Here is a 24,526-nt window from a genome sequence, read left to right as displayed (position 1 = left end):
ATGGTGAAACGCCGTCTCTACGAAAAACACAAAAACAAAATTAGCCAGGCGTGGTGGCGGGCGTCTGCAGTCCCAGCCACTTGGGAGGCTGAGGCAGGAGAATGGCGTGAACCCGGGAGGTGGAGCTTGAACCCGGGAGGCGGAGCTTGAGCCCGGCACGCGGAGCTTGTAGTGAGCCGAGATTGCGCCACTGCGCTCCAGTCTGTGCGACAGAGCAAGGCTCCGTCTCAAAAAAAAAAAAAAAGAAAAGAAAAAAACTTTTGCATTACGTAATTTACACAATAACAATGCTATTACCTCCCCTGTGTGGACTCAGGAGAGGACTGGGACATTCTCCTTAGAAAGAAGTGGGGTGGCTTTTAGGAGGGCAAGGGACTTCCTTGCATCTCACGATATTTGGAATGACTATTAACAATGCATCTCATGATATTTGGAATGACTATTAAAAAAAAGAACAATGTACAATCAAAGTCCTCAGCCACATTGTAGAACTTTGGGGGATGCTCACTCCAACCAACTGCTCTCACCTTCACTGTTACAGTTTTGAAATCCTGAATCAAGCCACCCCCTCGCCCCCCCCAAAACAAAGCCATGCCAATCTCTTCTTGTTTTCTGTGCAAGTTAGGTTTTGTCAAGAAAGGGTGTAACGCAACTAAGTAAAATTCCGCCTAGAAGCATTTGTGGTGGACAATGGAGAGGCCGGAGGGACTGGACAAATTGTATTCCTGCTTGCTGATCCACATCTGCTGGAAGGTGGACAGCGAGGCCAAGATGGAGCCACTCATCCACATGGAGTAATTTGCACTCGGGAGCAGCAATGATCTTGATCTCCATCGTGCTGGGCAACAGGGTGGTGATCTCCTTCTGCATCCTGTCAGCGATGCCAGGGTACATGGTGGTGCCACCAGACAGCACTGTGTTGGCGTAGAGGTCTTTGAGGATGTCCACGTCACACTTCATGGTGGAGTTGAAGGTACTTTTGTGGATGCCACAGGATTCCATGCCCAGGAAGGAAGACTGGAAGAGCACCTTTGGGCAGTGGAACCGCTCCTTGCAAATGGTGATGACTTGGCTGTTGGGCAGCTTGTAGCTCTTCTCCAGGGAGGACCTGGAGGCCGCTGTGGCCATCTCCTGATCCAAGTCCAGGGTGACATAGCACAGCTTCTCTTTGATGCCATGCACAATTTCCCGCTCGGTGGTGGTGGTGAACCTGCAGTGGTGCTCCATGAGGATTTTCATGAGGTAATCAGTCAGGTCCTGTTTGGCCAGGTCCGGAAACAGGGTGGCCTGGAGGAAGGGCTACCCCTCGTAGATGGACACAGTGTGGGTGACTCCCTCGTTGGAGTCCATCACGATGTGCCAGAGGGGTACAAGGATAGCACGGCCTGGATGGCCATATACATGGCTGGGGTGTTGAAGGTCTCAAACATGATCTGGGTCATCTTCTCGTGATTGGCCTTGGAGTTCAGGGGGACCTCGGTCAGCACTATAGGTGCTCCTTGGAGCCACACACAGCTCGTTGTAGAAGTTGTGGTGCCAGATCTTCTCCATGTCGTCTCAGTTGGTGACGATGCTGTGCTCGATGAGATACTTCAGGGTCAGGATAACGCTCTTGCTCTGGGCCTCGTCACCCTCATAGGAGTCCTTTTGACCCATGCCCACGATCACACAGATGTGGACGGGCAGTGGAGCTCTGTGCTCGTGGGGTGGACGTGGTCTTAGCGGTTTGTTAGACTTTCTTAACCTTTTTTAAAAAAATTTTTTATGGACCTCTTGACTTTCTGGTAGAGTCTGGGACCGCCTTTTCAAAGTAATGCTTCTATGTGCATAAAACAAATACATGGGATTACAAAGCAAACCAATTATATTGAAATAGAGTTGCCTCTTTGGGTCCTGTGGATGTCCAAGTACTGAAGTTAAAAATTTCCTTAAGAGCTGGGTGTGGTGGCTCACACCTGTAATCCTAGCACTTTGGGAGGCCAAGGCAGGCAGATTGCCTGAGTTCAGGAGTTCGAGAACAGCCTGGGCAACACAGTGAAACCCCGTCTCTACTAAAATACAAAAAATTAGCTGGGCATGGCGATGTGCGCCTGTAGTCCCAGCTACTCGGGAGGCTGAGTCAGGAGAATTGCTTGAACTGAACCTGGGAGGCGGAGGTTGCAGTGAGCCAAGATTGCACCACTGCACTCCACCCTGGGTGACAGAACGAGGCTCCGTCTCCAAAAAAAAAAAAAAAAATTTCCATAAGATTCTTAGTTCTGTATAAGCATTACTATATTTGTCTTTCTTTTTATTTTTTGAGACAGAGTCTTGCTTTGTCGCCTAGGCTGGAGTGCAGCGGCGTGATCTCGGTTCACTGCAACTTCTGCCTCCTGGATTCAAGCAATTCTCCTACCTCAGCCTCCCAACTAGCTGGGATTACAGGCACACACCACAGTATTTGGCTAATTTTGTATTTTTAGTAGAGATGGGGCTTCACCATGTTGACCAGACTGGTCTCGAGCTCCTAACCTCAAATGATCTGCCCATCTCAGCCTCCAGGTGTGAGCCACAGTGCCAGGCCTATATTTGTCTTTCTAACACATCAGGAGGAAATTGAGACATGAAAAGGGTAAGTACCTTGCCTAAGACCACTGTGACATAAAAAATATATATTTGGGCCAGGCACGGTGTCTCACACCTATAATCCCACCATTTTGGGAGGCTGAGGTGGGAGGATCCCTTGAGCCCAGAAGTTTGAGAACAGGCCCCAGCAACATAGGGAGACATTGTTTCTACTAAAATTTAAAAAATTAACTGGGCATGGTGGCAAGTGCCTGTAGTCCTGGCTACTCAGAAGACTGAAGTGGGAAGATCACTTGAGCCCAGGAGTTCTAGGCTGCAGTGAGCTATGATTGCACCACTGCAGTGCAGCCTGGGCAATAGAGTGAGATCCTGTATCAGAAAAAAACAAAATAAAACAAAAAACAAGCAAAAGAAAGAAAGAAAAGAAAAGAAAAGAAAAGAAAGAAAAGAAAAGAGAAGAAAAGAAAAGAAAAGAAAGAGAAGAGAAGAGAAGAGAAGAGAAAAAGAAAGAAAGAGTATGTATTTGGTCTCTGTCGCCAGTTCCTGATACAGAGCTCCTAAATCTCTTGGAATTTCCTGGTTGATAGGAGTGTCTTTTTTTCTGATATTCTTGTTGGGCTCCTGGATAGCTTCAGGATAGAGGCTGGTCACCAGCAAATTCAAGCTATGATTAGAAGCTTAAAAATTTTGGCCCAATACCCAGCCCATCCTTGTTGGAGGAGAGAGGAATTGAAGATTGAGTTAATAATCAATTATGGTTACATTGTCAGAGGGTTCGAACCAGAGCGACTCCATTTTGAGTGAGGGCTAGGAAAATGAGATTGGGACTTGCTGGGCTACATTTCCAGAAAGTTAGGCATTTCCAGCTTCTAAACGTTTACAGTTAATGGAACAGATTGATAATGTTTACTAAACAGATCCAGACTTGGGAGTGTCCTGATGTCCCTGATACCTTGAGAGCAAAAGCATTCCTAATTTTGCTTTAAAGATAATAATATTAATTCTTGCAAAATATAATAATTAAGAAAATTAATCCTTTATCACAAACCCTTGTAGCAGAGCACATCTCCCCATGATCTGTTTTTAATCCTCGATAAATGAATATTGTACCTAGAGTGGATGTGTTCCTCTTCTTCCTTTCGGGAACGCCCTACTCAGTCTATACAGTAGGTGTACATTCACCGCTTTACTGTCTTAAATTTACTTTTGCTTTGGACTGTGGACTTGCTCTGACTTATTTCTTGCACGAAATCCAAGCACCCTCTCTTGGGGTCTGGATTGGGACCCCTTTCTGGTAACAACATTATGAAGCCTCCATAGAAATCCCTGAAGTACGGGGTTCTAAGAGCTTCTGAGTTGGTGAACACATTCATATCCCAAAACGGGATTCCGTGTGGACAGAAGTTCCTGCACTCAGGATCCTTCCAGATCTTGTTTTATGTACCTCTTCATCTGGTTGTTCATCTGTATCCTTTGTAATATCTTCTGTTATAAATCAATAAACTGGTTTGGGATGGGAGGAGAAGGTTGTGGGAATCCCTGATTTATAGCTAGTTGGTCAGATGTACAGGTGACAACCTGGGATTTGCAATTGGCATCTGAAGTGGGGGCAGTCTTGTAGGACTGAGCCCTTAAGGGTTTGGTGCATAGTATTGAATTGAGTTTAACTGTACAACACCCAGTTGGTAGATACTAAATTAAAGAGTGGAGTTTATAATAAGACATAATTGGAGACTTGTTTGGTGGGGAAAAGCCTCCACACATTTGGTGTCAGAAGTGTCGAAAGTACAGAAAAATAGCTTTGTGTTTCTTTTCCTTTAACAATGCCTCTAGTAAGTGGTCAAGAAAGGATTCAAACTCAGGCAGTTTAACTTCACAGTTTTGTTTTGATGTTGTGCAGATAGGATCCCCTAAATTCATTAATGGTTGCTGTAGCATGTATTGCAGTTCTCGCACAGAAGAAACAACTGGTCGTACTCCATGAACTCCATTCTCTGGTTCACTGAGCATTACACGATGGCTTGGTTATCTGGGGGAGGTACGGGCCTTCAGAATTAATCCAGGCTCCAATTTTTTTCCTTGTCCCCGATATCAGAAGACATTGAGTCCCCTGTCCTTCTGGTTTAAACCACTACTTGTTTGGTTTTCTTTTACTTGTAGCTAATATGTTAACTAATATATCCAATAATAGCTAAGATTGAGTGCAGTACTCTGCCAAACCAGAAGAAGGGAGGCTTAGAGCAAATTGCATTTGGTTTATAAACATAAATTAAATGTGATATTTCTTTCTGTTTTATATATTTTATTTTATTATTATTTTGTAGAAATGGGGGTCTTGCTATTGCCCAGGCTAATCTTGAACTTCTTACCTCAAGGGATCCTCCCTCATCGGCCCCGGAAAGTATTGGGATTACAGATGCGAGCCACCTCACTTGGCCTAAATGTGACATATCTTATTCTCATGCTAAAGAATAAAATCTGTACCCACCGCGTAATAATATTTCTCTCATAATGTTTATCGTGGAATTAAGGAGATAATGTGGTCTCAGGAAAATTGTGTTGAGTGGTAGTCATCATCAGTACTGCTCTTCCCATAAGGCTGAATGTTTGGAAGTTGTGAGAAATGGGAAAGAGGAGGAAATTGGGAAAATAAATGAAAATAGCCTTACAAATTTCAGGTTTTTCAAATCTGAAGAGCTCCATTTATCTTATAAGTGCAAAATATTTTCACATAAAACCCAGTCTGTGGATAGTTATTATTAATCTAATAATATAATAAATTGGTACTACTATTCTATTTTCCATTTGATTAAATGGGAATTTTGAAAACAGAATTATTTTGGCTTTTTACCACAAACAAGCTCAGTAACTAGAATTCTTAAATCTGCAGGGGTTTTTTTTGTTTTGCTTTTTTGCTTTGTTTTGAGACAGAGTCTCGCTCTAGTCACCCAGGCTGGAGTGCAGTAGCACTCTCTGGGCTCACGCAACCTCCGCCTCCCGGGTTCAAGCGATTTTCCTGCCTCAGCCTCCTGAGTAGCTGGGATTACAGGCGGGAGCCTGGCTAATTTTTGTAGTTTTAGTAGAGATGGGGTTTCCCCATGTTGGCCAAGCTGGTCTTGAACTCCTGACCTCAAGTGATCCGCCTGCCTTGGCCTGCCAAAGTGCGGGATTACAGGCGTGAGCCACCGTGCCCCGCCAAAATCTGCAGTTCTTTTTTTTTTTTTTTGAGACACAGTCTCACTCTGTCTCCCAGACTGGAGTGCAGTGGTATGGTCTCGGCACACTGCAAGCTCCGCCTCCCGGGTTCACGCCATTCTCCCGCCTCAGCCTCCCGAGTAGCTGGGACTACAGGCGCCCGCCACCACGCCTGGCTAATTTTGTTTTTGTATTTTTAGTAGAGACGGGGTTTCACCATGTTAGCCAGGATGATCTCGATCTCCTGACCTCGTGATCCACCCACCTCGGCCTCCCAAAGTGCTGGGTTTACAGGCTTGAGTCACCGTGCCCCGCCTAAATCTGCAGTTCTGATGGAATGTTTTGACTGAAGACTGAACATAGAAACCGTACCTTGGGTTTTGTTGTTGTTACTTTTTCCTAACCCGGCCCCCTATTAGTTTACTATGTATTAGACAGAACCTGAGAGCGGTGACTACTCTGCCGTTCAATATTCTTTGGTTGCCTAATTCAGTGGGAAACAGAGAAAAAAGGTAAAGAGAACATGAAATCAAAAATAAATGCATCTTCTATACAGGATTAGAATGCCTCTTAACACTCATTCATTTGAGGGCTGAGGGCCTGTGGTAGAAGTTCTTAATCTTAGATCCATGGATTGTTTTCAGGGTTTTGAAATTGTGTAATTTTTTTTTTCCTTTAAAGTAATGAGCATGTGTATACGAATTTTTTTTCCAGGAGAAAGGCTCCATAGTTTTCACCAGATTGACAACTGTTCTAAATCCCCCGACAGGTTACAAACTACAATACTAGTTTTTGACCGGTTTATAAAAGGATGCAATTCTTCGAATCTAGTTTTTACATCCTTTTGACGAGGCAGGAGCCTCTACCCTAAACAAAAATGGCGGGAGCTGCTTCACACGTAGCCCCTCACGCAGAAAGCCCAGAAGGCCCCCTCCACTTTCTCTCCACCTTCGCACTCCTGACCCCGGAAGGACTCCGCCTTCCCTCCGTCTGGCTGCTGCTCAGCCCCAGGCTGCAGCTGGGAAGCAGGCGTGGGCAGGCCGGCTGTACCTGGCCTGGAGCTGCAGGTACAGGGCCAGGGGCGGGGTGGGGTGGACAGGCGGGTGGGAGGAAGCGGAGAGTTGGGCGGCCACGCAGTTGGGGCAGAGGCCTCGGGGCACGGGTGGCGCGGACTCCATCGCCGGGGTTAGCTCTCCGAGTGCCAGGTGGAGCGGCGGAAAGCCAGAGGGTCTACGGCCGTGCCACCCTGAACACCCCCGACCTAGTCTCATCTCAGAAGCTAAGCAGGGTCGGGCCTGGTTAGTACTCGCATAAGAAAGCAGGAGGGTCCCCACGCCAGAGGGAGGCCTGCAAAGGAAGCGCGGAATTGGGATGGGCTCGCCATCGGTCTGAGCCCGAGGAAGGGTTGGGCGGCCGAGCTGGAGGTATCCCCTTTTCTGGTCCTCTTGGTAAAGAAAAAGGAAGACAGCAGAGGAGAGCTCCGCGAGGGGCTGCTGTGGGGTCGGGAGAGAGCGCGCTGGAGATGGGGCAGCTGGTGAGGTTTCAGGTTCGGCTTGGATGTGGACGGTTTTGAGCAGGGAGTGGCTTTTGGTTGTGAAAGATTACGCTGCTTTACAGGTGCTTTCAGAGAAAAATTTAGATGGGAGTATTGTGGTGTCTGTTCCTTCTGTAAAGTTGTTAAATATCTGTTTTCCGGAGGAAAGACTCAGCTTGGTTTTGCACAGGACTTTGAGACTTTTATTATTGTTGTTACTGCAGCTAAACATTTTTCTCTGTTCAAAGTGTCTTCTCAGAGTTAGGTTATATAGATTTGTGCTTCACGTCAATTTTCTTTTTGGTATTTCAGACTTTCCTTCCTGTTGTATTATAAAGTCAAAGTTGTAGGATAGAATTTTAAGATGTGTAAGAAACAAATTGTTTATGACATTTATTTTTAATTACCCAGTAGTTGGAATGTAGAGGAACAAGTAATATCACACAGGACAGTATTTTTGGTTATGTTTTATAGATTGCTTCTATAAATTTGAATAATCATGAAACTACCTTCATATTTATTTTTGTTATACTTCTGGAAGCAACTGAAATGACTAGTTTTTTTTTTTAGTTTTTCAATGAATAGTGATTAGGTTTGGAATCAACTTCCTCAGTAATTTTAAATGAAAAAGAATGAGGTAGTTAGAATGCAAAAATAGAGGTTTGTTGTAATCTTTTTTTTTTTTTTTTTGAAATGCTGTCTTGCTCTGTCACCCAGGCTGGAGTGCAATGGTGCAATCTCTGCTCATTGCAACCTCCGCCCTCACGGTTCTAGCAATTCTCCTACCTCAGCCTACCGAGTTGCTGGGATTACAGGGGCGGCAGCATGCCTGGCTAATTTTTTTGTATTTGTGGTTGAGACGGGGTTTCGATATATTGGCCAGGCTGGTCTCGAACTCCTTGACCTCAACTGATGCGCCTCGGCCTCCCGAAATGCTGGGATTACAGGCATGAGCCACCACGCCCGGCCTAGGTTTGTCATAATCTTTTAAGAATATCTCTGCAACCAATTAAAGTGTTTGCTTTATTTTCTTTCTATTCTGCTTAAAAATTTGGAATGCTCTATTATAGGGAAAATTACTTTGGGTGAATTACTCAATATATTTTTTTAATGCAGTAGCATAGATTGCTTAATGATCCAGACTCTAATTAGTAAAAATGTTTCTCAAAATAAAATATATTAATATTTAGGGAGGGAGAAGAATAAATGAGCTTCCCCCACTTCCTTTTTACTGTAGTAATATTAACAAAGTAATACGTGTAGGCAGGTTTTTAAAAATCAAGTATTACAGACAGACTTATAAGGAAAAGCAGTCATTCTTTGCCCGGCTTCTCTATACCCTTGTTTTATTCTCCAGAGGACCATTTTTCACTTTCTTAGCTGTTCGTGGTTTCCTTTGTACTTTTTAATCATATGTCTCTATCACAAGTTGTTGACTGAAATAAATGTATGTCAATTAAACTATACTGAGTCTAAAAGTTGTACTTAGAACACTGGTAGGGGGAATTAAATTTATACTGCTGTATCTCTAGTAAGGATTAAGGGACACATCAGTAGTAGTAACCCACCCTAAGAGGTATCGCTGTGTTTGATTTTAAGGGAAGCCACTACTTAATCAGTGGTTTTGACACTTGTCTGAAAACAGGTGGGTATTAACAGAAGGGGACAGTCTATTGGAGTATAGAAAAAGAGAACATAGAGATATATGCAGAAATGAAGGGCCTAAAAAAAGTATAGCAAATAATTTTTTTTTTTTGGTGTAGACAGGGTTTTACCATGTTTCCCAGGCTGGTCTTGAACTCCTGGGTTCACGAGCTCAAGTGATCCACCGACCTTGGCCTCCCAAATCACTCCCAAAGTAGCTCAGGCATGAGCCACTCACTGTGCTCCGCCACAAATAAACTTTCATAGAGGGATTGTTGATAATTTTTATATTCTGTTATGTAATATACAACACTACCCAAATAAAATAAATAATAAATTTGGTAGACATCAACATTGTGGTTATTAGAGAAGCGCATTCTCTTGTGCATTGGAGATGGTGCTTAGGTGTTTTCTTGGCCTGAATGGAATATTCCTCAGGACTCTTGATTTTTGCACTCATCAGGCAACATTTTTGACTTATTAGTTCAGCTTCCTATAGTCTTTTATTTCAAGGATGGTATGTTTTGATAGAATATGTAAGTATTCTGGTCACTAGATAGTGTATTTCTTTACTATAAATAGATAAACTTGTAAACTGGTTTATACATCAATACTGTGTAAATTTGTTTAGTGTGTGTTCAACTGGGTACAGTGATAATAAAATTATTTCTGCCTCTGAAACCCAGACCCTGAACCACTGCATTAATGACTTCTCTTTGTGCGACAACTGCTTCTCTGTACTCATCTGACTTTTCTTTTTTTGTTCAAGAGGAATAATATGCACTAAAACTATACCAAAATCATATAGCATGCATGTGGCATTTCTTTGAAGATCTTTAAAATGAGACAATAGGAGGAATAAATGCGTGAGTTCTGATGTTCAGTCAGTGAACTCGGAGGTTCACAGAACCCCAGGATTCTGTTCCGGATTCCATTCAGCAACCTGCCTGCCACCCACTCTCACCCCCGCAGTTATACGAAGGAAACCAAATGAATGGGAAGCAGTGTATTTTCAGTTACTCTCTAAAAGATGTTAAATTTTTATGTAACCAGAAAAGAGAGAATCTAGAACTTGCAGTTTCCTAAGGAAAATTTGCTACCTGGACTCAAAGTTTAAATCTAGCTTTTTTGTTTTTTAACTTATTATTTTTTACGCTATCTCCTACAGGAAGGATAGCTTATTTTTTCTTTTACACGTTTGGTGATCAATAAATATAATTTTACCTCAAGTGTAATGTCATCAATAATTGACTGCAAAAATAAGCTGATAGAATTAAAATTTCAGTTTGTACCTTTCATTGGTAAAGTAACCAGAAATCTTTGTGGCTAATATGTTTTTATGTTTCATTTAATGAAGATTAGAAGAGGAGCCATGTCAGAAGAAACAGTAAGTGAATCACAGTTTTCATTGAAGACAGCCGCCCTAAGAGTGTTTGATCTTCCTCTGACTTGGTACTATTCTCTCTCCCAGGTAAATACAAGAAGCAAACATGAAGTTGAATATTAAGCTTATTGCTCAGAGCGTATTTTGTTTATATTATTTCAGTTTTATTTGAGGTTTCTATATAGTACAGTCAAAATATTTATTACAGTAATTATTTTACAGTATGAATTTACAGTATAAATTTATTAAAACCTATTTGGTTATTTCATGGGTTTTTTTATTTTTGGTTATTGTAACTCTTAAAAAGGGGTTACATTACTTAAAAATTTTTTTCTGTCTTAAGCAAACTTACATAGTCCATTATTATTACTTTCAGTGAATTATGTTATTCCAGTAGGCCTGTTCTCACTATTAATAATCCTTTTAATTTTATTGTGGTAAGGTACAAATAACATAAAATTGACCATTTTGATCATTTTTAAGTGTATAGTTCATTAGCCTTAAGTACATTCACATTGTTGTACAAGCAATATCCAGAATTCTTTTCATCTTGCAAACTCAGACTCTACAACTGTTTATCAACATCTTACTATACCTCCTTCCCGTCGTTCCCCACCAGCATTCTATTTTCTGTCTGTATGAATTTGACTAGGTAACTCACAAGTAGAATCCTACAGAATCTTCTTGTGACTAGCTTATTTTACTTAGCATAACGTCCTCAAGGTTCATCCATGTTGCAGCATATGTCAGCATTGCCTTTCTTTTTAAGGTAGAATAATAATTCATTGTGTGGATATACCACATTTTGCTTATGTGTGTGTTTGTTGATGGACATTGGATTACTTCCATGTTTTTGCTATTGTGAATAATGCTGCTATAAAGATGGATATACAAATATCTCTTTGAGATCCTGCTTTTTTTTTTTTTTTTTTTTTTGAGACAGAGGCTGGCTCTGTCGCCCAGGCTGGAGTGCAGTGGCGCAATCTCGGCTCGCTGCAAGCTCCGCCTCCCGGGTTCACGCCATTCTCCTGCCTCAACCTCCCGAGTAGCTGGGACTACAGGCGCCCGCCACCTCGCCCGGCTAATTTTTTTTTGTATTTTTTTTTTTAGTAGAGACGGGGTTTCACCGTGTTAGCCAGGATGGTCTCCATCTCCTGACCTCGTGATCCGCCCGTCTCGGCCTCCCAAAGTGCTGGGATCACAGGCTTGAGCCACCGCGCCCAGCCTGAGATCCTGCTTTTAATTCTTTTGAGTGAAGTGAAATTGCTGGATCATACAGTAATTCTACTTTTAATTACATTTTTTTTTCTTTTTTTTTTTTTTTTTTGAGGCAGGGTCTTGCTTTGGAGTACAGTGGCAAGAGATCCTAGTTCACTGCAGTCTCAAACTCCTGGGGTCAAGCAATCCTCCCACCTCAGCCTCTCAAGTAGCTGCGACTTCAGGCATGTGCCACCATCTCTCCACCAATTTTTTAATTTTTTGAAGAGACAGAGTCTCAGCTTGTTGACCAGGCTGGTATTGAACTCCTGGCCTCAAATCATCCTCCCACTTTGACCTCCTAAAGTACTGGGATTATAGGTGTGAGCTGGTTCGCCCAGCCCTATTTTTAATTTTTTGAGGAACTGCCATACTGTTTTTCACAGTGGCTATACCACTTTATGTTTCTACCAGTAGTGCACAGTTTTTCTACATCCTCATCAATGCTTGTTATTTTCTGTTTCATTGATAGTAGCCATCCTAATGGGTATGAGGTTATATTAGTCCATTTTCATGCTGCTGATAAAGACATACCTGAGACAATTTACAAAAGAAAGAGGTTTATTGGACTCACAGTTCCACATGGCTGGAGAGGTCTCACAATCATGGTGGAAGGTGAAAGTCACATCTCACATGGCAGCAGACAAGAGCTTGTGCAGAAAAACTCCTATTTTTTTTTAATTAATTATTAAAAACTCCCATTTTTAAAACTGTCAGATATTGTGACCCTTACTCATTATCATGAGAACAGCAAGGGAAGGACTTGTCCCCATGATTCAGTTACCTCCCACTGGGTCCCTCCCACAACATATGGGAATTCAAGATGAGATTTGGGTGGGGACACAACCAAACCGTATCATTCTGCTCCTGGCCCCTCCCAAATCTCATGTCCTCACATTTCGTCATCCCTTCCCAACAGTCCCTCAAAGTCTTGTCTCATTTCAGCATTAACTCAAAAGTCCACAGTCCAAAGTCTCATCTGAGACAAGGCAAGTCCCTTCCATTTTACAAGCCTGTAAAATCAAAAGCAGATTAGTTACTTCCTAATTTCGGGGTATGGGCATTGGGTAAATATGGCCATTCCGAATGGGAGAAATTGGCCAAAACAAAGGAGCTACAGGCCCCATGCAAGTTCGAAATCCAGCAGGGCAGTCAAATATATATATATGTATTTGAGATGGAGTTTGGCTCTTGTTGCCCAGGCTGGAGTGCAATGGCATGATCTTGGCTCACCGCAACCTCCACCTCACAGGTTCAAGCGATTCTCCTCCCTCAGCCTCCTGAGTAGCTGGGATTACAGGCATGCGCCACAACGCCTGGCTGGTTTTGTATTTTTAGTAGAGATGGGGTTTCTCCATGTTGGTCAGTCTGGTCTCGATCTCCTGACCTCAGGTGATCCACCTGCCTCGGCCTCCCAAAGTGCTGGGATTACAGGCATGAGCTACCACGCCTGGCCAGGGCAGTCAAATATTAAAGCTCCAAAATGATCTTCTTTTGACTCCATGTCTCACATTCAGGTCATGCTGATGCAAGAGGTGGGTTCCCATGGTCGTGGGCAGCTCTGCCCTTGTGACTTTGCAGGGTACAGCCTCCCTCCCGGCTGCTTTCATGGGCTGGCATTGAATGTCTGTGGCTTTTCCAGGTGCACGGTGCAAGCTGTTGGTGGATCTATCATTCTGGGGTCTGGAGGATGGTGGCCTTCTTCTCACAGCTCCACTAGGTGGTACCCCAGTAGGGACTCTGTGTGGGGGCTCCAACCCCATGTTTCCCTTCTGTACTGCCCTAGCAGAGCTTCTCCATGAGGGCCCACCCCTGCAGCAAACTTCTGCCTGGGCATCCAGGCGTTTTCATACATCTTCTGAAATGTAGGTGGAGGTTCCCAAACTCCAGTTCTTGATTTCTGTGCACTGGCAGCCTCAAAACTATGTGGAAGCAGTTAAGGCTTGCGGCTTGCACCCTCCGAAGCCACAGCCCAAGCTCTATGTTGGCCCCTTTCAACCATGGCTAGAGTGGCTGGGATGCAGGGCACCAAGCCCCTAGGCTACACACAGCACAGGGACACTGGGCCTGGACCCTGAAACCACTTTTTCCTCCTAGGCCTCCTGGCTGGTGGTGGGAGGGGCTGCCGTGAAGACCTCTGGCATGCCCTGGAGACATTTTCCCTATTATCTTGGGGATTAACATTTGACTTCTTGTTACTTATGCAAATTTCTGTAACCTGCTTGAGTTTCTCACAAAATGGAATTTTCTTTTCTATTGCATTGTCAGGCTGCAAATTTTCCAAACTTTTGTGCTCTGCATCCCTTATAAAACTGAATGCCTTTAACAGCACCCAAGTCACCTCTTGAATGCTTTGCTGCTTAGAAATTTCTTCTGCTAGATACCCTAAATCATCTCTCTCAAGTTCAAAGTTTCACAAATCTCTAGGGCATGGGCAAAATGCTGCCAGTCTCTATGCTAAAATATAGTAAGAGTCGCCTTTGCTCCAGTTCCCAGTGAGTTCCTCATCTTTATCTGAGACCACCTCAGCCTCACCTAATTATTCATATCTCTATAATCATTTTGGGCAAAGCCATTCAACAAGACTCTAGGAAGTTCCAAACTTTCCCACATTTTCCTGTCTTCTTCTGAGCCCTCCAAACTGTTTGAACCTCTGCCTGTTAATCCAGTTCCAAAGTCACTTCCACATTTTTGGGTATCTTTTCAGCAGCACCCCACTCTACTGGTACCAGTTTACTGTATTAGTCCATTTACATGCTGCCAATAAAGACATACCTGAGACTGGGCAATTTACAAAAGAAAGAGGTTTATTGGACTTACAGTTTCATGTGGCTGAGGAGGCCTCACAGTCACGGTGGAAGGTGAGAGGCACGTCTCACATGGCAGCCTCAAGAGAGAGAGAGCCAAATGAAATGGGTTTCCCCTTATCAAACCATCAGATCTCGTGAGACTTATGCACTGTCTTGAGAACAGCAAGGGAAAGACTTGTCTCCATGATTCAGTTACCTCCCACTGGGTCCCTCTTACAACACATGGGAATTCAAGATGAGATTTGGATGGGGACATAGCCAAACCATATCAAAGGTAGTATATCCTTCTGGTTTTGATTTGTATTTCCCTGATGATGTTGAGCATCTTTTCATATGCTTATTGGCCATTTGTATATATCCTTTGGAGAAATGTGTATTTTAGTCCTTTGCTCATTTTTTTTTTTTTTTTTTTTTTTTTTTTAAGACAGAATCTCACTCTGTTGCACAGGCTGGAATGCAGTAGTGCAATCTCACTGCTCACTGCAGCCTCCGCCTCCTGGGTTCAAGCAATTCTCCCCGCCTCAGCCTCCAGAGTAGCTGAGATTACAGGCGCCCACCACCATGCCCGGCTAACTTTTGTATTTTTAATAGAGTCAGGGTTTGGCCATGCTGGCCAGGCTGGTCTGGAACTCCTGACCTCAGGTGATCTACCCGCGTCCGCCTCCCAAAGTGCTGGGATTACAGGTGTGAGCCACTTGTGCCTGGCCCCTTTGCCCATTTTTGAAATTTTTGTTCTTGTTGAGTTTTAGTTCTCTGTATAGTCTGGATATTAATTCCTTATTAGTTATATGATTTCCAAATATTTCTCGAATTCTGTGAATTACTTTTTTTTTTCTTTGAGATGGAGTTTCACTCTGTCACCCAAACTGCAGTGTAGTGGTGCAGTTTCGGCTCACTGCAACCTCTGCTTCCTGGATTCAAGCAATTCTCCTGCCTCAGCCTCCCAAGTAGCTGGTATCACAGGCGCCCGCCACCATGCCTGGCTAATCTTTGTGTGTATATATATATTTTTTAGAAGGAGTCTCGCTTCTTCACCCAGGCTAGAGTGCAATGGCGTGATCTCGGCTCACTGCAACCTCTGCCTGCTGGGTTCAAGCAGTTCTCCTGCCTCAGCTTCCCAAGTAGCTGGGATTACAGGCATATGCCAGCACGCCCGGCTAATTTTTGTATTTTTAGTAGAGACAGGGTTTCACCATGTTGGCCAGGCTGGTCTTGAACTCCTGACCTCAAGTGAGCCTCTTGCCTCGGCCTCCCAAAGTGCTGGGATTACAAGCGTGAGCCACCACACCTGGCCTAATTTTTGTATTTTTAGTAGAGACGGGGTTTCACTATGTTGGCTAGGCTGGTTTTGAACTCCTGACCTTAAGTGATCTGCCTGCCTCGGCCTCCCAAAGTGCTGGGATTACAGGTGTGAGCCACCATGCCTGGCCCTGTGAATTACTTTTTTATTCTGTTGATAGTGTCTTTTGATGCGCAAAATTTTAAAATTTTCATCAAGTCTAGTTTGTCTATCTTTTTTTGTTGCCTGTGTCTTTGTTGTCATATTTAAGAGGTCATTGCCAAATCCAATGTTGTGAAGCTTCTTAGGATTTTAGGACTTATATTTAGGTCTTCAGTCCATTTTGAGTTAATTTTTGTATGTATTATTAGGTAAGGGTGCAGTTTTCCCCATACCATTTGTTGAAAAAACTGTCCATTTCCTACTGAATGATCTTGCACCCTTGTCGAAAATCATTTGACGATATATGTGAGAGTTTATTTCATATATCTTTCATATATTTTATACCATTTCATATGGTACTGATGCCAGTACCATACTGTTTTGATTACTGTAGCTTTATAGTAAGTTTTGAAATTAGAAAGTGTGCATCTTCCAGCTTTGTTCTTCTTTTTCAAGTTTATTTTGGCTGTTCTAAGTCCTTTGAGATTCCATATGACGTTTAGGATGGGTTTTTCTATTTCTGCCAAAAAATCATTGGGATTTTGATAGAGATTGCATTAAATCTGTAGATTGCTTTTAGTGTTATTGACCTCTTAACAATGTTAAGTCTTCTAATCCATGAACATGGGATGTGTTTCTGTTTATTCATGTTTTCTTTAATTTCTTTCAGCAATATATATATGTATTTTTAAATCCTAGAAGTCTTTCACATATTTGGTTAATTCATATGTATTGTATTCTTTTTGATAATAATCTAAATGGAATTGGGGGGAGGGGTTGCTTTTGTTTGCTTGCTTGTTTGTTTTTGAGACAAGATCTTGCTTTGTTGCCCGGGCTGGAATGCAGTGGTACAGTCATGACTCACTGCAGCTGAAGCCTCCCAGGCTCTGGTGATCCTTCCACCTTAGCCTCCCGAGTAGCTCGTACTACAGGCGTGTGCCACCATGCCCAGCTAAATTTTTAAATTTTTTTTAGAGACAGGGTTTTACCATGTTGCCCAGGCTGGTCTCAAACTCCTGGATTCAAGTGATCCTCCCGCGTTGGCCTCCCAAAGTGCTAGGATAACTGGTGTGAGCCACTGTGCTTGACTTTCTCTCTCTCTCTCTTTTTAAACCAGATTTTAAAATAACAAGATGGTTCTGTAGTATCCTTCACAGCCCATCAGTGAAAGTTTTTAAAAAATCATTTTGATCTCATGGATTTAATTGTATTTGATGTTTTAAACTATTGCATTTATTTATTCTTATTTATGCCCAAATAATCTCATATTTGGCCAGTGAGAGTCTATTCAAGTTGGTTCCTGAATGTTCTTGATAAAGCCCTGGTAATCCTTGCTATCTAGTATAAAATGGCACAGGCTCATCTTGTACTTTTCCTGCTCTATACCTGGAATCAACCACTTCTTCAGGGACCCCTTTAGTGTAAAATGATAAAGACACCAAACCAGGTACCATGAGTCAATTCAGATTACATTGAGTAGTTGTGAGAAGAAAAACAATCCAATCATAAAACTCTCCCGAAAGTTCTTTGGTTTGAATTATTCTGGATTAGAAACTAGGTTGGTACAGCCTATTTTTTAAAACTTTATTTTGAAATAATTACAGATTCACAGGAAGTTGCAAAAATTATACAGTGAGGCCCAGTGTACTTTTTATCTCATTTCCTCCAGTGGTTACATTTTATATGACTATAGGTACAATATCACAATCAAGAAATTGACAGTGATAATGTATGTATATAATTCTATGCCATTTTACCATATGCGTAGATTTATGTAACCACAGCCTCTGTCAAGATCCAGAACTCTTCTACCATAAATATTTACCTCTTGCATCCTTTTTGTAATCATACTCACACCTGTTTTTTTTTTTTTTTTTTTGAGACCGAATCTTGCTCTGTCACCCAGGCTGGAGTGCAGTGGCACGATCTCAGCTCACTGCAAACTCTGCCTCCCGGGTTCACACCTTTCTCCTGCCTCAGCCTCCCGAGTAGCGGGACTACAGGCGCCTGCCACCACGCCAGCTAATTTTTTGTGTTTTTAGTAGAGATGGGGTTTCACCGTGTTAGCCAGGATGGTCTTGATCTCCTGACCTGGTGATCCACCCGCCTTGGCCTCCCAAAGTGCTGGGATTACAGGCGTGAGCCACCGCGCCCAGCCCACACCTTTTTTTCTGGCACCATTCCTTTTTTTTTGAGACGGAGTTTTGCTCCTGTTGCCCAGGCAGGAGTGCAATGGTGCGATCTTGGCTCACTTGCAACCTCCACCTCCCAGAGCGATTCTCCTGCCTCAGCCTCCTGAGTAGCTGAGTTACAGGTGCCCGCCACCACGCCTGGCTAATCTTTTGTATTTTTGGTAGAGATAGGGTTTCACCATGTTGGCCAGGCTGGTCCCAAACTCCTGACCTCAAGTCATCCACCTGCCTCAACCTCCCAAAGTGCTGGGATTACAGGTGTGAGCCACTGTGCCCGGCCCCAGCACCATTCCTAATCCCTGGTGAACCCTAATCTGTTTTCCATCTATAGTTTTGTTTTTTTGTTTTGTTTTTTTTTTTTACTTTTTTTTCCATCTATAGTTTTGTCATTTCAAGACTGCTATATCAGGCTGGGAACAATGGCTTATCCCTGTAATCCCAGCACTTTGGGGGATCGCTTGAGACCAGGAGTTTGAGACCAGCCTGTAGTGAGAGACTCTCTCACTACAGAAATAAAAATAAATATAAGCCGGGCATGGTGGTAGGTGCCTATAGTCCTAGCTGAGGAGGCTGAGAAGAGAGGATCACTTGAGCCCAGAATTTCAAGGATGTATTGAGCTCTGATTGCATTATTGTACTCCAGCCTGGGCAACAGAGCAAGACCCTCTTTAAAAAAAAAAAAAGCTATATAAATGGAATCATACAGGCTGTTACCTTTTGAAATTGGCCTTTTTCTTTTCTTTTTTTTTTTTTCCTTTTTGTGGAGAACAGGGTCTTGCTATATTACCCAGGCAGGTCTTGATCTCCTGGGCTCAAGCTATCCTTCCACCTCTGCCTCCCTGAGAACTGGGATTACAGGCGTGAGCCACCGCGCCCGGCTGAAATTGGCCTTTTTCAACCCAGCATAATGCCCTTGAGATCCAGCAAAGCTGTTGAATGTATTAACAGTTTTTTCCTTTTTATTTTGTACTCCATGGTATGTATGGATGTACTACAATTTGTTAACCATTCACTTATTGAGGGTCATTTAATATTACAAAATAAACCTGCTTTGAACATTTGTTTGTAGGTGTTTGTGTGGACGTGTTTTCATTTTTCTGGGATAAATGCTCAGAAGTAGATATTTAGGTTTTTTTTTTTTTTTTAGACAGAGTCTTGCTGTATCACCCAGACTGGAGTATAGTGGTGCGATCTTGGCTCACTGCAGCCTCAGTCTCCTGGGTTCAAGTGATTCTTGTGCCTCAGCCTCCTGATTTGCTAGGATTACACGTGCACACCACCATGCCTGGCTAATTTTTGTATTTTTAGTAGAGCCAGAGTTTCACCATGTTGGCCAGGCTGGTCTTGAACTCCTGACCTCAAGTGATCCACCCTCCTCAGCCTCCCAAAGTTTTGGGATTACAGGCATGAGCCACTGCGCCCGGCCTAATACTTAGTTTTTAAAGAAATTATCCCTGTAATCCCAGCACTTTGGAGGATCGCTTGAGACCAGGAGTTTGAGACGAGCCTGGGCAATATAGTGAGACCCTGTCACTACAGAAATAAAAATAAATATAAGCTGGGCATGGTGGTAGGTGCCTATAATCCTAGCTGAGGAGGCTGAGAAGAGAGGATCACTGAGAAGAGAGGATCTTTTTTGAGAAAAGATCCCCTCTGTCACCCAGGCTGGAATGTAGTGGCAAAATTAATTATTGGCTGTATCATTTTACATTACTACCATCAAAGTATGAGAAATCCAGTTTTCCCATATTCCCAGCAGCATTTGGTATTGTCACTTCAAAATAATTCTTTTAAATGGTCTAATATAACTGAACAAAAGTCTGGCTGCTCACTGCTTGAGGACCAAAACATGAGAAGGAAAGAGTGGTGAAAGGAAAGCAACTTTATGGAAATGCTAGCAGTTGGGAAAGGCTAGGCTTATGTCTCCAAAAGACCATTTCAAGTGTTAGGCTGAGGGAAGGGGTTTAAAAAGACGAGACTTGGCAGGGGAAATGTGAGAGTAACACAGGATGCAGGTTCCCATGTGTTGTTCCAAGGACTATCTCGAATTATTGTCTGCCTGGAGTGCAGGCTGGTGCCATTTTATTTGCTGCTGAGTTATAGATGATCAGTTTTGAGGTAATCTCCCTGTAGAGGAGCATTCATTCCACAGCTGGGCCTTTTTGCCTGGGTTGTTGTAGCCCCTGGAATTTCTTAACAAGCATGCAGTTAGATAAGTGTGCATGGTGCAAGGGAGTGTCTGGTGGGAAAGAGAGGGGAGGAGAGTTTCAGAGAACATTTCAAGGCCATATTTTAAGACTAAGGACACAAAGTTTCTATAGTTTGTTTCAAGGTTACATCTGAAGACTAGAGAAAAAGGAGGAAAAAAGTTTTAAAATGCATTTCTAACCTGAAATACTCAGTTACACTAATAGTTTTGTACTGGTATCTCACTGTGGTCTTAATTTGCATTTCCCAATAGGCTAATGATGTTGAACATCTTGTGTTTGTGTGTGTTTGCCGTCTCTGTATCATCTTCAATGAAATGAAATGTCTCTTCGTGTCCTTTGCCTGTTTTCTAAATTGGATTGTTTGCAGGTTTTTTGTTTGTTTGTTTTTGTTTTGCAATGGAGTCTCACCCTTGTAGCCCAGGCTGGAGTGCAGTGGCGTGATCTTGGCTCACTGCAGCCTCTGCCTCCCGAATAGCTGGCACATGCCTGTCATGTGCCACCACGCCTGGCTAATTTTTTTGTATTTTTAGTAGAGACGGGGTTTTACCATGTTGGCCAGGCTGGTCTTGAACTCCTGACCTTAGGTGATCTGCCTGCCTCGGCCTCCCAAAGTGCTGGGATTACAGGCATGAGCCACGGCACCTGGCCGGTTTTTTTTTTTTAAGACAGGGTCTCTCTCTGTTGCCCAGGCTGGAGTGCAGTGGTATTATATTGGCTCCTTGTAGCCTCAATCTTCTGGGCTCAAGCAATTCTCTCACTTTAGTTTCCTCGTTAGCTGTGACCACAGGCATGCACCACCATGCCTGGCTAATTTTTATATTTTTTGTAGAGACGGGGTCTCACCGTGTTACCCAGGTTGGTCTGAAACTCCTGAGCTCAAGCAGTCTGTCTGCTTTGGCCTCCCAAAGTGCTTGGATTATAGGCATGAGCCATGGTGCCCAGCCTGTTTGCTTTTTTTACTGTTGAATCCTGAGAGGTTTTTTTGTTTGTTTGTTTGTTTGCTTTTTTTTTTTTTTTTTTTTTGAGAAAAGATCCCCTCTGTCACCCAGGCTGGAATGCAGTGGCACAATCTTGGCTCACTGCAACCTCTGCCTCCTGGGCTCAAGTGATTCTCATGCCTCAGCCTCCTGAGTAGCTGGGACTATAGGCATGCGCCACCATGTCCGGCTAATTTTTTTTTTTTTTGTATTTTTTAATAGAGATGGGGTTTCACCACGTTGCCCAGGTTGGTCTACCTGACTTCAAGTGATCTGCCTAACTCAGCCTCCCAAAGTGCTAGGATTGCAGGCGTGAGCCACCGTGCCTGGCCGCTTTGTTAAAATTTTATCTTGATTTTTTTTTTTTTTTTTTTTGAGACAAGAGTCTCGCTGTGTCGCCCAGGCTGGAGTGCAGTGGCACGATCTCAGCTCACTGCAACCTCTACCTCCTGGGTTCAAGCGATTCTCGTGCCTCAGCCTCCCAGGTGGTTGAGATTACAGGTGTGCGCCACCTCACCCGGCTAATTTTTTTATTATTTTTTGTAGAGATGGGGTTTCACCATGTTGGCCAGGCTGGTCTGGAACTCCTGACCTCAAGTGATCCACCTGCCTCAGCCTCCCAAAGTGTTGGGATTACAGGCATGAGCCACTGCGCCTGGCTTTAAACTTTTATTTTGAAAGAATTTTATTTACCAAAGAGTTGCAAAGATAGTACATAGAGTTCTCGTATATGCTTTGTATTAACATCTTTATATTAATGTCTGTTATAACTCTAATACAATCATCAAAACTAAGATTAACATTGTAATCTTAATTTTGTAAGTAATCGTAACTATACTGTAGACTTTATTTAGGTTTTATTAGTTTTTTTCCACCTTACGTCCTTCAGGATCTTATCTAGGTTCCCACATGGCATTTAGTTGTCAAGTTTCCTTAGTCTTCTCCAATCTATGACAGTTCTTTCAGTTTTCCTTGGTTTATATGACCTGCTGCTTTTGAAATATATAGGTTAGGTATTTTGCAGAATGTCCCTCAGTTGAGTTTGTCTAATGTTTTCTCAGGGTTAGATTCAGGTTATGCATTTTTGGCAAGATGTCACAATATCGGGATACATGATGATGTCTGTGTGCCTTGTTACTGGTGATAGTAGCTTTGATCACTGGTCAGGCATGGTGTCTCATTCCTATAATCCCAGCACTTTGGGATGACAAGGTGGAAGGATTACTTGAACACGGTGATGCATGTCTGTAGTCCCACCTACTCTGGAGGCTAACGTGGGAAGATCGCTTGAACCCTGGAGTTTAAGGCTCTAGTGAGCTGTGATCGCACACTGCATGCTAGCCTGGGCAACCAAGCGAGACCCTGTCTTTTGAAAAAAGGCACACACACACACCCCTTGATCATTTAGTTAAGGATGTGTCTGCCACACTTTTCCACTTTTTCTCTGTGGTAAATAAGAAGTTTGGAAGTAGATACTTTGACACATTTTGATTCTCCTTAAATTTTTGCCCACTAACTTAAGTACTTATTTTGATGCTGCCTTCAGGTTTTTTTTGTTTTTTGTTTTTTTTTTTTTTGATGGAGTCTTGCTCTGTCCCCCAGGCTGTAGTGCAGTGGCGTGATCTCAGCTCACTGCAACCTCCGCCTCCCAGGTTCAAGCAATTGTCCTGTCTCAGCCTCCCGAGTAGCTGGGACTACAGGCGCATGCCATGACACCCAGCTGATTTTTGTATTTTTAGTAAAGATGGGGTTTCACCATACTGGTCAGGCTGGTCTTGAATGGCTGACCTCAGGTGGTCCACCTGCCTTGGCCTCCCAAAGTGCTGGGATTTACAAGTGTGAGCCACTGCGCCCAGCCAGCAGTTGTTACTGAAGTGTTTATTGGTGATTTCCTATTTCCTTCATTACTTCTACATTTATTACTTAGAATATTTCTTTTCTTTTCTTTTTTTCTTACTTATTTTTTTTTTTTGAGATAGTTTCTTGCTCTGTTGCCCAGGCAGGAGTGCAGTGGCACAGTCATGTTTTACTGCAGTCTCAAACCCCTCGGCTCAAGTGATCCCCCTACCTCAGCCTCCCAAGTAGCTGGGACTATAGGTGCCCACTGCCATACCCTGCCAATTTTTGTATTTTTGTCAGAAATGGAGCTTCACCATGTTGCCCAGGCTGGTCTCAAACTCCGACTCAAGTGATCTCTCCACCTTGGCCTCCCAGAGGTGTGAGCCACCATGCCGGGCCTGGTATATTACTTTCTTTCTTTTTTTTTTTTTTTTGAGACAGAATCTCACTCTGGCACCCAGGCTGGAGTGCAGTGGCACGATCTCTGCTTACTGCAACTTCTGCCTCCTGGGTTCAAGCGATTCTCCTGCCTCGGCCTCCTGAGTAGCTGGGATCATAGGTGTGCACCATCATGCCTGGCTACTTTTTTTTTGTATTTTTAGTAGAGACGGGGTTTCACCATGTTGGCCAGGCTGGTCTGGAACTCCTGACCTCAAGCTATCCACCCACCTCGGCCTCCCAAAGTGCTGGTCATATTGATACTTCTGACTTCAGTCCAACAACAGAGGTTTCATTTTAGCATTCCTAGTTGGATCAATTACGACTTGTTTATTCAGCAGTGAGATACCTGGCTGTCATAAACTATAGTGTATTACTCATAATATATTTACTTATTATAATATCTAGTGTATACATAAAGAAATTTCAGAATTGGCACCCCAATACTCCTCTTTTTTTTTTTTTTTTTGAGATTGAGTCTCACTCTGTCGCCCAGGCAGGAGTGTAGTGGCGCGATCTCGGCACACTGCAAGCTCCGTCTTCTGGGTTCACGCCATTCTCCTGCCTCAGCCTCCTGAGTAGCTGGGACTACAGGTGGCTGCCACCACGCCCGGCTAATTTTTTTGTATTTTTAGTAAAGATGGGGTTTCACCGTGTTAGCCAGGATGGTCTCGATCTCCTGACCTGGTGATCCACCCACCTCGGCCTCCCAAAGTGCTGGGATTACAGGCGTGAGCCACCGCGCCTGGCCTTAATTTTTTTTTTTCTTTTTGAGATGGAGTCTTGCTCTGTCGCCTGGGCTGGAGTGCTGTGGCAGGATCTCAGCTCACTGCAAACTCCGCCTCCCGGGTTTACGCCATTCTCCTGCCTCAGCCTCCCGAGTAGCTGGGACTACAGACACCCGCCACCTCGCCCAGCTAGTTTTTTGTATTTTTTAGTAGAGACGGGGTTTCACCGTGTTAGCCAGGATGGTCTCGATCTCCTGACCTCGTGATCCGCCCGTTTCAGCCTCCCAAAGTGCTGGGATTACAGGCTAGAGC

At 43.4% G+C, this 24,526-nt stretch overlaps 1 protein-coding gene and 1 pseudogene across 3 annotated transcripts in view; one reads left to right on the top strand and one right to left on the bottom strand.

The window, feature by feature from the left end:
* Positions 1-668: 668 nt before the first annotated feature.
* LOC103224579 (actin, cytoplasmic 2-like) lies at positions 669-8,659 on the bottom strand (annotated as a pseudogene).
* The window catches only part of MIGA1 (mitoguardin 1), a 98,208-nt gene continuing 80,390 nt past the window's right edge, over positions 6,709-24,526 (top strand). For 2 of the 3 annotated variants that reach the window (XM_038002020.2, XM_007978225.3), the window contains exons 1-2: positions 6,709-6,827; positions 10,296-10,409. In XM_038002020.2, the coding sequence (XP_037857948.2) occupies positions 10,311-10,409 (99 nt within the window). In that variant the 5' untranslated portion in view covers positions 6,709-6,827; positions 10,296-10,310. Of the gene's footprint in view, positions 6,828-6,918; positions 7,059-10,295; positions 10,410-24,526 lie in introns of those variants that run through there. The other variant, XM_038002011.2, reaches the window with a different exon arrangement.

This window comes from Chlorocebus sabaeus, chromosome 20 (genome assembly GCF_047675955.1).
Source record: "Chlorocebus sabaeus isolate Y175 chromosome 20, mChlSab1.0.hap1, whole genome shotgun sequence".
Lineage (NCBI taxonomy): Eukaryota > Metazoa > Chordata > Mammalia > Primates > Cercopithecidae > Chlorocebus > Chlorocebus sabaeus.
Note: the sequence above shows the minus strand (reverse complement) of the source record. Positions and strands in the feature narration are given on the sequence as shown.